Source organism: Triplophysa rosa, linkage group LG21 (genome assembly GCF_024868665.1).
Source record: "Triplophysa rosa linkage group LG21, Trosa_1v2, whole genome shotgun sequence".
Lineage (NCBI taxonomy): Eukaryota > Metazoa > Chordata > Actinopteri > Cypriniformes > Nemacheilidae > Triplophysa > Triplophysa rosa.
Genome location: NC_079910.1, coordinates 3,719,414 through 3,732,498, shown reverse-complemented (window position 1 = coordinate 3,732,498; position 13,085 = coordinate 3,719,414). Strand labels below are relative to the sequence as shown.

The 13,085-nt window shown below is 36.8% G+C and overlaps 1 protein-coding gene across 1 annotated transcript; it reads left to right on the top strand.

Moving 5' to 3' along the window:
• Positions 1-331: 331 nt before the first annotated feature.
• fam43b (family with sequence similarity 43 member B) lies at positions 332-2,890 on the top strand. The gene has a single exon (XM_057320228.1). The coding sequence runs from the start codon at positions 564-566 to the stop codon at positions 1,482-1,484; it is 921 nt and encodes a 306-aa protein (XP_057176211.1). The 5' UTR covers positions 332-563; the 3' UTR covers positions 1,485-2,890.
• Positions 2,891-13,085: the final 10,195 nt, after the last annotated feature.

Here is a 13,085-nt window from a genome sequence, read left to right as displayed (position 1 = left end):
TTCCTTTAATAATTATAATATATTTATTGACGTTTTCAACCAAGTCAGTGAGTAATCATGTTTAATAATTATTATCTCGGTATGGGGCAAAATAATTGACGTCATAATTTTTTTCATAATCGAGCAGCCCATACAGATTGATTTGGTTTTTGCATTTTGAAGCACCACTGGCTAGACCCTTATCTTATTCTTTTATAAATATTATACATATTAACTGTAACAACTGAAAGACCACATTCAATGTTTGTATTTGTGAATGAATTTGTTACACCGCAGAACCGTTTTCAGTAAGCGAATGAATGTTGAAGGAGTTAAACGAGGAGCCAGCGAAGCTCTCAGCCCAGCTCTGATCAGCACTCAGTGATGTGATGCGAGAGGAGGAGGAAGAGAAAGGAGGAGCGAACAGAAGAACAGACCAGCTGAGCTTTTCTGCTCTCAGTCTCTCGTCAGCGTCTGATAGAGCAGTTTCTTTCTCTGCGCTTCTCTGAGGAACTTGCACACAAAGATCCGCTCTACTTTGCCGTTTGGAGAGGGCGTTCAATTTAATTCGCTCTGCCTGAACCATGCTGCCCTGGAAAAGGAGTAAGTTTGTTCTTGTCGACAATGAGACCAAAAGCAAGCCTAAAAGTCTCGGAGTGGGGCTAACTTACCATTCTCTTCTGTCTACTTTGTTTCACTCCTGCCCCGACCTCGTCCCCGACTGTCCGTTCCACTGGCTGGGAAGCGTCTTCCACAGCAAGCGTCAGAAAGTGGAGCTAAATAAAGAAGAGCCCACCTACAACGTGCGATACCTGGGCAGCGCCGTCACCATCATGGCTAAAGGGGAAGAATGCACGCAAGAGGCGGTTGCCAAGATATGGACCCGCAGCAACTACGGCGAACAGTGCTCCAAGATGAAGCTCACCGTCGGCCCTCACGGCATCCGCATGGGGGCGGATAAAGGCGGCAAAAAGAAACCCATCCACCTGTATTCCCTCAACCGCATCACCTACTGCACCGCGGACCCCTTCCGTCCCAAGATCTTTGCGTGGATTTACAGGCACCAGGTGAAGAATAAAGCGGTGGTACTACGCTGTCATGCCGTCCTATTGGCAAAAGCCGAAAAGGCTAGATCGTTGGCGCTCAGTCTGTACCAAACGTCAACGTCTGCGTTCGCAGAATTCAAAAGGCTAAAACGTCAAAGTGACTTTCGCCATTGCCAGCAGCAGTTATTGGGAGAGGATATCGTGCCTCTTGTGCCTTTACGTAGACTCCTGAACGGCCAATGCCACTACCAACCGCCAGCAGAAAAGCCTGGGAGTGCCACACGACTCTCTTCCATTACAGAAGAAGAGGAAGATGATGAAAGACAGGGGGATGCAGAAACGACAAAGACCGGCAATCCTAACACTCAGAAAGATCTAGGGAAGGTTGTGAGTAAACCGGACGAGGTTTCCATTACAAGCTGGGATGAAGCACATATGACTATCAGCACTCTGGTGTGACTTTACAAGGAGACAGTTTAGTGTCTTCACCACTGAGCCGATGTCCTGTCTCTCTCTCTCCCGCGTACACACTTTGTCAATCATGAACCGTGTAACCGTCCCTGGAACTCACCCTACTTCTGTACTGGGATAAGAACCAAGGGTGACCGTTGACCTGGCACCAATGATGCTGCCTGAAGAGGAACTGTTCCAAGTACTTAGGAGATGTGTAGAGGGATTGACCTGAATAAGCACAATAAAGAAGGACCACAGCATTGGTAACAAGCTTACACCGAAAAGCCTTTATCTACCCCGACGTTGAGCGAAACTTGAACTGCACACCCAAAGATGATGAAGCATGCTTCTTGTACTGATGAGTACATGCAAACTACAAGTGCTTTTGACCGATGGACTAAGAATGGGACTTTTGTATAAAATGTGATATTTTGCAATCTTTTGGTATATGTAATTTTCCCCGGCAACCTCTTTCAATGTGCTCCGGGACGGGGGGCAGGCTCATAGCTGTTTTATTGGCTTCGGGAGCAGCGCTAATGAATTAAACCATAACTTAGGAATTGAGCCATTGACTTGACGTGTTTACTGCTCCGATCCGTCACAGCTTTGCTAATCAGTAATGCATAACAAATGGCGGAATCACCAGTGATGTTTGAAATGGGCCTTTTGAGATGTTTTTAAACCGTGTCTGTTTTACACTGTGATTTGTTCGGGACCAATAACAGTAAAGATCTTGTATTTCTACAAATAAGAAATTGTAGTTTATGCCGAATATGTGTTGGTGTTATATGTTAGTCATAAAATAAACTCATTTTTATGCCGTTCACGTGAAGGTCGTGGCTTCCATCTGTCAACTCTGGCATGGTGTTTTGTATTTGCAGTCGTCATATTAATCTTCTGGATAAACTGATTAAAACAACAGCGGGTGGCGTTTTTTACGACATGGTTTTCCTGCACAATAGACCAATTTGGAGTCGACGTCATGGTTACGTCACTGCCAGCTGCACGCGCATACTGGTGGCAGAAAAACAGTAGAAACAAAGCACTTCAAAAATGTGTTTTTGTGTTATTGAATGTCAGAATAGGAATGGCAAAAATGATGGTTTTATTTTCTACGGAATACCGTCGTTGAATATGACATTTTAAGTTAAACAAGCCATTAAACGAACAGGCTGGACTGAAGAAATCATCCGGAATACTCATTTCTCTGTGTTTATTTTATTTCAGGTAAGGTTTTCTATACTGTTTATCACACACACATGCAAAATAAATTATGTAACGTTAGTTAAGAACGATAATTTAGATGCTTTCTGCCACCAGTTCGGCTCCGCCCACAGAATCGCGTCACACTGTTTGCAAACAAAAAATAGGTCTGTGTTAAAAGGTGAAATGACAAAATGTTGTATAATAAAATGTTATTCTTAATTCGGTGAGTCAGGTTTTCTTCATTTTGATTTTCAGCCCATATTTTATAGATACTTCCAATTTGAAAATGAATATGTAATTGAAAAAAACTGTTCATTGACACAGGATGTGAGTGGGCTGTGGAAGGAACACAGATTTCGTCTGCAGCTTGAGGGCACTTACTGTAGCTTTTCCTCAAAGTGAAGCTATTAATCAGCAGATTGAATTGGACAGGAAGTGAACATAAAACACCTGGGCGAGGCGGCACAGAGCTTTCAGCATGAAGTGATATATAAGCGAGAGAACCTTCAACAGACTCTCATTGCATGTCTGTCAACGTGCGAAATAACAAACCTGTTTGATATAGGTTTTATTAGTGCATTATTTTTTATGAATGTTTCTGTTATTCAAGGTTGATAACCTTGTTTGGTTATCAACATTCTTCAAAATATCTTCTCTTGTGTTCTGCAGAAGAAAGAAAGTCACACAGGTCTGCAATGACACGAGGGTGAATAAAAGATTAAAGATGTTTTATTTTTTAGGTGAACTGTCCCTTTAAACAAAACTTTAACTCTACACTATAAGTGGTTCAACTTAGTAATAGGATGATTTATCCTGTTTGTACTAAATTGGATTACTATAAACATGTTGTTAGCAAAGTCGTATGTACTTAGATTCTCAAGTGTTTGCCCAAATGTTGTCCCAACCTTCTGAAGTCATCTGAACAAGCAATTTTGCATTAAACAAGGGTTAAGTTCCCAGCATGCATTGCAGTATGCAATTTAAAGAAGATTGCTGTTTGGTGGATTTGTGCTGTTGTCGTCACTGTTCGTCTTAATGATGTTTGGTGGCAGTCATGTTTAAAGCTTGTGTGAAGAGTTGAGATATACATGTAAGTGCACTTTGTTGGTGTTAGTGAAGTTGTGCATTTGTGTTTAAGACACTCATTAAAGGGACAGTTCAACCAAAAATAAAAATTCTGTCATCATTTACTCACCCACGAGTTGTTCTAAATCTGTATACATTTCTTTGTTCTGATGAACACAAAGAAAAATTATTGGAGAAATCAAACAGTTCTTGGCCACCATTGATCACCATAGTAGGAAAAAATGACAATGGTAGTCAAAAGTGCCCGAGAACTGTTTAATTTCCTACATTCTACAAAATATCTTCTTTTGTGTTCATCAGAACAAAGACGTTTATACAGATTTGGAACAACGTGAGCAGTGAGGGTGAGGAAATAAAACATTTACTTGTGTTTTGGGCTATCTTAAGTATTTAGCTTCCTTACTTTTTAGATCATTTTTCTATTTATCCTATGCTTGTATTAGGTTGCTTTACTATTATAAATTGGCGAAACTTTTTTCTCCACTTTTTTCCAATGTAAGAATTACTGGACATGAAAGAAACCTCAAATCATGTGGTGCTGATGTGACTTCAGATTTTTGTTAGGTGGATGATAAAACAGGCAAAAAAAACCTAATTGAATTCCAGCCATATCTTAGAACAAGAATATCATAGAGACTATTCATCATAGACACTATCAGAGAGGGTGGGCTCTTTTAAACAGCCATCCTAGCAACCACATTGCAATTGCCAAAATACCTTAGCAACTGCGTAGCAACCTCCTCCACCGCAGTAGCATCACGATGGTGACTTGCGTGGACAGGTATCTTCATTTCTGTAGGTGTAAAAAGCTAGTTTTCAGTATCTTTATTTATTTATTTTGAGATTGTACAGATGTTAGTACCAGATGTCCTAAAATAGTCCACTTTTGCTGGAGTATACAGTATATGTGGATGAAAATACTACTGAAACAAAAGGCATTGCATGGCAGTATTTGGTTTGTCAGTATTTTCTTAGTGGCGCATATTGCTCAGGGTTTATATTCAGCTCTGATTGAAATGTGTTTTTATGACGAAATAGGTATTGACCAAAAGACAGAATGATGCACATGCATAAAACATCAGATGCTGTCGACAAGAAGAGATTGAGGTAGATCTCTTTAAAGCATTTCACAATCTGTGACCCACATAGCTAAAGGCAACTCGGATATGATTCCTGGAGATCTGATCCAAACCATAAAAAACTTATCCACACCTGCCATGAATGTCATTGCAGCCCTGAAATGTAGCATTATTTTATTATAAACTTATTTTTTCCCTTGCACTTGTAGTCTCATGGAGATATGAAGATCAAATATGAAGATGCAACTTTATAGAGACTTTCACCTCCTTCGCAATTTATTTTAAAGTTGCCATCCACTGCCTTTTAATTTATTCACCAAAGCTGTTAAAGGTTTTTACTTGCATTTGGCACTGATGGGTGTTAATTTTGGAGCCTGCATTTGATTTGTTGCGAATGTTTTGGAGTACAGTCAGCTACATAACAGAAAGGGATCCTGCTCTGGATGCTGCAGACATTTAGTGGTTGTGATTGACATGGTTTTGTCCCGGGGACTAGATGTGTTAGGCTGTAAGTGTAATCTTGCCTTTAGCCCTGTTAGGAACAGTGTGCGTGTGGATGTGTGTGTGTGTGTGCGTGTGTGTGTGTGTGTGTGTGTGTGTGTGTGTGTGGTGACAGTCACTGAATAATGTGAGTGAGGGCTGTTTGTTACCTCACCCCTGTAAGCCTCAATAAAAGTGTTAATAGTCTCCCCCTGAGGCAGCAGGTCCTATAGGAACAAGGTGTGCTGGAGCAGGACATACAGGATCAATGAGGTATCTTTCAGCATACCGGCAGAGAGAGATAAAAAGGATGACAGGCCTGTTATAGCTGTATGTGTGTTTAAGTGAAATGCATTTGTATTCAGTACTGTTCTCATCCCTTGAACAGCGATGCTGGATTCTGCATTATTACCTCTAAACACACACTGTGGGTTCACACTCCCTCAAGGTTTAATCATAAATTGTTAATTCTCGGTGTTTGCATTTAGTTATAGAGGATGTTAGCCCAGTAGTGAATTCAGGCTAAGTTAAGAAAAGCTTTCATTGCCTTTCGCCGCACAGTAAAGATGCTTTATTTAAATCACAAAGACAAACCGTTGAATAGGACGAACCTGATTGACAAGATCGGACAAGAGCTCGCCTGAAGACGATACGTTTATTTGAAGTCAACTTGAAAACAAATTTAACAAAATAAACCGTGTTCATTTTTGTACCTTTCTAGTCATGTTGTACGTGTTATTCCAGGTAAAAATTTCTAAAATCAAATAAGCATGATGTGGCAATGCAGCTTTTCTAAACCTTTGCTAATAGTTAAAGCACAAATACTAGTAAATATAAGTTAAATACTTGTTTGATAAAGTTTACAGATTGCAAAGTGTAAAATAGAAAAGGCATACTTTTACCAATGGAGCAACATTAAAAGGCTTAAACAAATATATGAAGAGTTTGGTTCCAAAATGAGATGACTCCGTTTTTAACATTTTTTAAAAATCACGTTTTTTTATTGTGCATTAATTAATATCAATCAAACTGCAGTGAATTTGTTTTGATTTAAGTCACTCAAAACATACGGCTAACTAACACAAACTAAACTAAAAAACATGATTTTTGAAAAAAAAATATAAAGGAGTCATCTCATTTTGGAACCAAACTCTTCATATACAGATTTTTTAGACAGTTTTTTAAAGTGACAGTTCACCAAAAAATAAAAAAAATCTGTCCTCATTTACTCACCCTCTTGTCATTTCAAACCTGTATGACCTTTCTTCTGCAGAACACAAAAGAAGACATTTTGAAAAGAGTTGTAACCGAACAGCACTGGCACACATCTATATGTGGACACAAAATGAATGCAAGTGAATGGGTGCCGGTTAACAAACAACATTCTTCAAAATATCTTTTTTGTGTGTGTTCTGCGGAATCTATCACATTAAGGGAAATTTTGCATTTACGTCGGTCTCAATTCTGGTATGATATATACATTTGTGCATTTGGCAGAAGCTTTTATGTAAAGCAACTTAGAGTGCATTCAGGCTATAATCAGGTACTGGATGTATGTTCTTTGGATGCCACAATTTCTTCTTTTGAACATTTTTCACAATAAACAATCATGGACAAATAATAGATAGTCTATACATATGGGTTTCTTGTTGTCTTTATCTTTTAATAATATACAGTACATTAGACAAAAACATAATTCAATAACATAAGTATCTCCAGTAAATGGCTGCAGTGGATCAGATAGCCTGCAATGCGTTTGTTATGCAACGGCATTATAATTCAGGCCAAATAAGTTGTCTGTCTGATGCACAAACACTCTCGCTGAAAGAGCTTAACCACACTTAACATTACAGAGCAATATCATCCAAACACCAGCCACCCACAAGAGACCCGCGCTCACTGACACTTGCAAATAAAGAGACGCTGAATATTGCATGACCTTTCAAAAACAGTGCTTGCACGCCGTTACAAACATATATATTTCATGGTGGATGAAAGGTATTAGATCCTGACAGTCAGCCTGCTAAGAAGTGAGACTTTAGCAAACATCTGTACAAAGTCCTGTTAGCTCAAGGAAATGTGTGACTTGAATATTTAATTTTTCTTCCACAAAATTCATGTTTTTGAACTTGAATCTTTGTGCATGAAAGATTTAGCCCAAGCCCAAACTCTTATGAAGTCTATATAGTTAGTTATACGGTAAACATCGGATTATTGTACTGTAAAACTTTGCTGTAATTTCACAGCAGGTTTGCCAGTAACTTACTGTAGATTTAATTTACAATTTTGTTTTAAGCATAAACTTACCCAGTTTATTTTCTTTCATATGACAAGACTTAATATCTTGGGTCACTTTTCATCTTATGTAAATGAAAAAATCGTGAAAAAAAGAAAACAAGACAAAAATGCTTGTTGCAGCAGTGTTGCTGTGCTAATGCCAGTCTCTTCTTGCTCATTTTGAATCTCAAAAGTCAAAGTGTTTTAATTTTGATTAAAGTAATTGAAAACATTACAAATGGGAAAGTATAGTAGTTATTAAATCTACAGTAAGTTACTGGCAAACCTGCTGCAAAAACTACACAAAGTTTTACAGTGTGGATTAGTCCTTATTTACTGTACTTTCCTTATAAATGTTCTTGGTCTAACTCTTCTGATTGGTTTCTAAGGTGTTGCTATGCAGTCGTAAGGGTGTTCTGTATGTTAGACGGTTAGACCCAAGACATCAAAACCCTTCCCTAGATATCTATAATATTCAGATATTGTAATATTTTTCAGCTAAATATTAATATAAATATTTCCTTTTAATATTTTTTCCTGTTTTTATCTGCCAGGCTAAATTAATAAATCACAACATTTGATAAAGTAATTAATTCAAGCTTGTATCACAAATGAGTGCAAGGCTAGTTTGGATATTCGAACAAACCGCTGACCACAAGTCTGAGCAACACTAATGATAAATCAATACGGTTCAGGATTGATTGTATTATTATTTTTGGCTGGGTTTGTTAGGTCATAATGACTCGGTGCTGAATAATTATTTGGCTCTTTGCTAGACCGCTGACATTTAAAAGGCGAGATCCGTGTCAAATATAAGGCAGATAATTGAGGATATTAGCGCGACATGGGGCCGGTTTAGAGCGCGACCCTTTCGCACTATCAGGCTCATAATTAGACCTCTTCAGCTGAAATTTGCGTCAGTGGATTCGCAGGCCAGCTGGCGAATGTGTAGAGACAGATTTGAATCCCTGATGACCTCATTGGTGGATGTTCTCGAGCACGGCTATATCATTGCATAGTTGGCGTGATAAGGAGTAGCATGTTAGATAAAGATTTATGCGGATCATATAAAAAAATAAATACAACTTTAACAAATTTTTGATTATAATAAATATTACACTTGTTTTCATTTTGTTGTATTGAATATAAGCACAGCTGTGATGTTCTTGTTGATATTCAGCATAACAGCGGGACTGCAGGTGTGATATTGCTTAATTATTGTGGGGAAAAAAAACTATATATTGGATTAGACCTTATGAAATCTCTCTCCTCTGGGAGAGGGAGAAATTGTAATAACAGAGAGGCTCTTACCAATAAGGTCTCGGCAGAACACACCTCTGACAGCAGGTTTCATCTTCCAGGGCTCTGCTTTTTTGATTCCCGCTTTCAGACGCTGCGCTTAAACCTTTTATGGCTTTTTGAGAGCGAAATCAGCATGAATTTAAGATGCAGGCAAACTCTTATCAAAATGCTCCATGCGCCACGAGAAATGAATAAGAGACAAATGTCCATACCTAAATCATATTTATTTTAATGTAATTCAAGGAAGCTCATTGAGGCACTGGGGTCTTTTACAATGAGATCGTCAATTTTGTAAGCATACTGTATAAAAGAGGAAAAATTGTAAGCACATAACATTGTGAGATTATCTCATTAATTAATAAACAGTGAAGTATATTTTAATTAATACAAATAACTAAAACCACAAAACTAGATTCAAAATCTAGTGCTAATACTTTGAATGTGCTGCTGTTTTCCTACTAACTTCCTCACTTTCTGGTGAAAAAAATATTAGTTATTAATCTGCTTAAAAGTAGTGAATGTATTTCTATGTTATGTAAATAATGTATAATTAAAATGATTTTAGTAGTATTTATAATTTGCTATACCTTAAATGTTTATGGTTTAATGTCATTATAGACAATGGTTAGACAAACCTTGTTTCACATTTGAACTTTTTTGTTTTAATATTTTATTTGACCTTTTCTCTTTTATTTATTTAGAAACACTTTACGATAAGGTTGCATTTGTTAACATTAGTTATTACATACACAGCTTGTTGGAATGCTTTATTCTGATTGGCCAGTCGCGACATTTGCAGGTTCTTTATTCCCAGATAACAACGTCTCAAAAATCATTTTGACAGGTTTTTTTTGACAAATTAAATATAAATTTGTCTTTTAATAACATATATGACATTGTATTTACAAATGATTAAACCAAATAGCGTGTTCGTGACATTTGAACATCGTTTCTTACCTTAAAACCGAAAGTAACCGGCTTTTCCTTGCGGAAGGTCTGCATTTGGTAAAAATTAGCTAAAAAATATTTCAAATTCACATTTCATGTCCAGTTTTTTTCTCATGTGGCAAGTAGCCGTGTAATATGCGGGATAATGTACAAGCAGCCGGCTGTTATCGCGAAATAAGCCCCTTCAGTGTGAGACAAGATCCTGATCACACTGTTATTCTGCGATAACAACCGGCTGCCTGTGCATTATCCCTTACTTAATGCATAAACTAACATCAACGACGAACAATATTTCTACAGCATTTATTCATCTTAACTCATGTTATTTTTAGCATTTACTAACATGAAAAATTGACATGAACATGGATTAACACACGTTGATAAACAATTTTGCTCGTTGTTAATTTACAAATGTTAATAATGTTAATTTTGATTTATTCAGATGATGAGAAAGGAAAAAAGATGTAACCATAATAGATTCAACCACATCTATTTTGTTTCCAAACTTGGTGATTTAATTGGTCAAAGAGGATTATTTTGTTGTGATATTGGACTTTTGACATAACTTAATTTATTTGAGGTGTCTCAGCGTAACGGAATACATTATTGATGCGATGTGCGTTGTGTGTGTTCGTTTGCCTTGTGTTTTCTGGTTCCATCTCCTAATACTTTAGGCTGTAGCTTAGACACTCTTCTGCTTTGCTGTTAAGTTCACACAGTTGTCAGTCCACATTTATACCCAATGAAGTTACAAAGTCTATTTAGACACAAATTCCAGATTTAAATGTTAATTCAACTGCATGCTCTGATAAAATCCTCAGATTGGTTTTCTGGGCACCTAAACAAACAGATTAAAACTTGATAATAAACCTCTGAGAAGGAAAGGAGCTCCATACAGATGATTTGGTTGAGTTAATGAGGCAATAGAAACCTACAATATTTCATGATATTTTGTCCTTCAGCACAGAGAAGTATTTCAAATGGAGCTGGATCTATTAAGTCTGTTACACCTTAATACACAACAGTTTGGATTAATGGTTTTTGAAGGTTTTTATTGATTTTATTGGATTAGTTTCAGATCAGATCCAGACTGTGTGTGCAGCAAGTTTTTATTCATAAACTAAAGGAAATGCATTTGTACTTCAAAACCTATTACACACTAGTCATCTCTCTTCTGTGCTAAACTTCCTACTGTGGCCATTGAATATGTCTTCTGAATAAGTCTGTTGACCTTTCAATGCTGCAAGTTTAGTCAGATGTGTCCCACAGGGGTGACATGTCAGGTTCAGAAGCAGAGCGGAGGATGGAGAAAAATACTTTTGGCTTTTTAAGGAAGGTGCCAAAAATGTATGAACATTTGCAAGTAGAAACATGATGTTCGTTTGAGAATGTTCTGTTTGTTACAGAATTGGTCAGAAACGTTCTGTTTTGGTATTTAGGACCTGAAAGTACAGGAATAATGTACAGTCCCACTTGTAATATGGCTGCATGCTATAAAAAGTGGACCTAAAATATTTGAGAATTATCTTATTGTCCAAGAAGAAAGATTTTAGCTCTTTAGCAATTGGTTTCCTGGATGATTATACACCAAAAGTTTATAAATATAGTAGAAATAATAAGATACATTAATAATATATATATATATATATATATATATATGTATATATAAAATTATAAAAACATTATACAATACATTGTGTTATGGAATACAATATGCATGGTATTATTGCAAATCTTCTAAAATGATGTCCGTTATATTATCTTTACGAATGCTGTAAATGTTGTATATTCATAATTTTATTAAGTATGTGTGTTGTTAAATTTCATGTTCATTGCAGATCTACAATGACAGATATACAAATGTGTTTGACCACAGAATGCTGCAACTGGCCAATCAGAATGATTCGTTTCAGAGAGTTGTGTATAATGGATGGTTACATAACATATCGACTGTTTCAAAGGGTAACACTTTCCGTTGTTAACAAGTAACTATGCAGAAAGTAATGGGCAGTACTACATTAACACTTACCTTAATACTATTAACTAATATAGAAGCAAGATTAACTAAGCAGTAAGTAATAGCTAATTTAGGACAAAGGTAGTTCCTTATTTGGTATTTGATAATTACTAAAGAAAAATGCCATCATTGACAATTACTTGCGAACTATGACCAATTAATAAAGAAAAAACAATTAATTACTAATCTCAACATTAACGTACATAAAGTGAAAAAATAGGTTGTTTGTGGAAACTAATTTATGAATAAATACAAATACCAAAAGCCAAATACCAAAACATGAATGGATATATTCTACATATATAGCCTATCCATAGAGATATATTTCATGTAGTACTGCCTATTACTTTCTGCATAGTTACTTGTTAACAACGGACCATTATTCTAAAGTGTTACCTTTCAAAGCAACAACATAAACAAACATTACTGCGCATGCACGCTTTTGTGGCCCAAACTCAACTTCCGGTACACATCCGCGAAGAATAGAGTCCATGTAGATTTTTGAGCCCAGTCTCATGAATTGCGTATAAATAACACGCGCGTTGCATTATCGTGAAATACGTACGCCAAAGTTAGATTTTGCGTGCATATGATACGCCTATTTTTGCGTGCATATGATACGCCAATTTAGCGCACGTGCATATTAACCAGCAATTTGTCTTATTAACCTGTCCCCTAACCCAAACCCTAAACCTAATGTTAGCGTGCGTGCATATTATAACCTCTACCCTAACCCAAACCCTAAACCTAACAGTATTATTTAAATTATTTCAGTGTTTCCTCTTCATGTACGTTTCAAAATGGCTGCTCTCCAGCGAGGTGCACGCAAACATTGGCGTATCATATGCACGCAAAATCTAATTTTGCCGTTCGTATTACACGATAATGCAACAGCGTGTTATTTATACGCAATTCATGAGACCGGGTTGAGATTTTTTCTGTCAACAAGCAAAATAAATAACAAGTGAATTACATTAGCTAGCAAGTTAAGATTGTCTAGCCAGTATTAAGTTGAGTTACCAGTAGAAGAACCGTTGGCTAAATTTAAATGCGACAAAGTTACACAACCCATTCAACACATTTTTTATTTAATGACAGAGTAAGTTCTGGCATGAAACTCTAGATGGCACAGTCCTAAAGTCTAAACCAATCTGACATAATAATTACTTTATTACTGACATAATAAGTACTTTACAATGAGCTTGCTGCTAA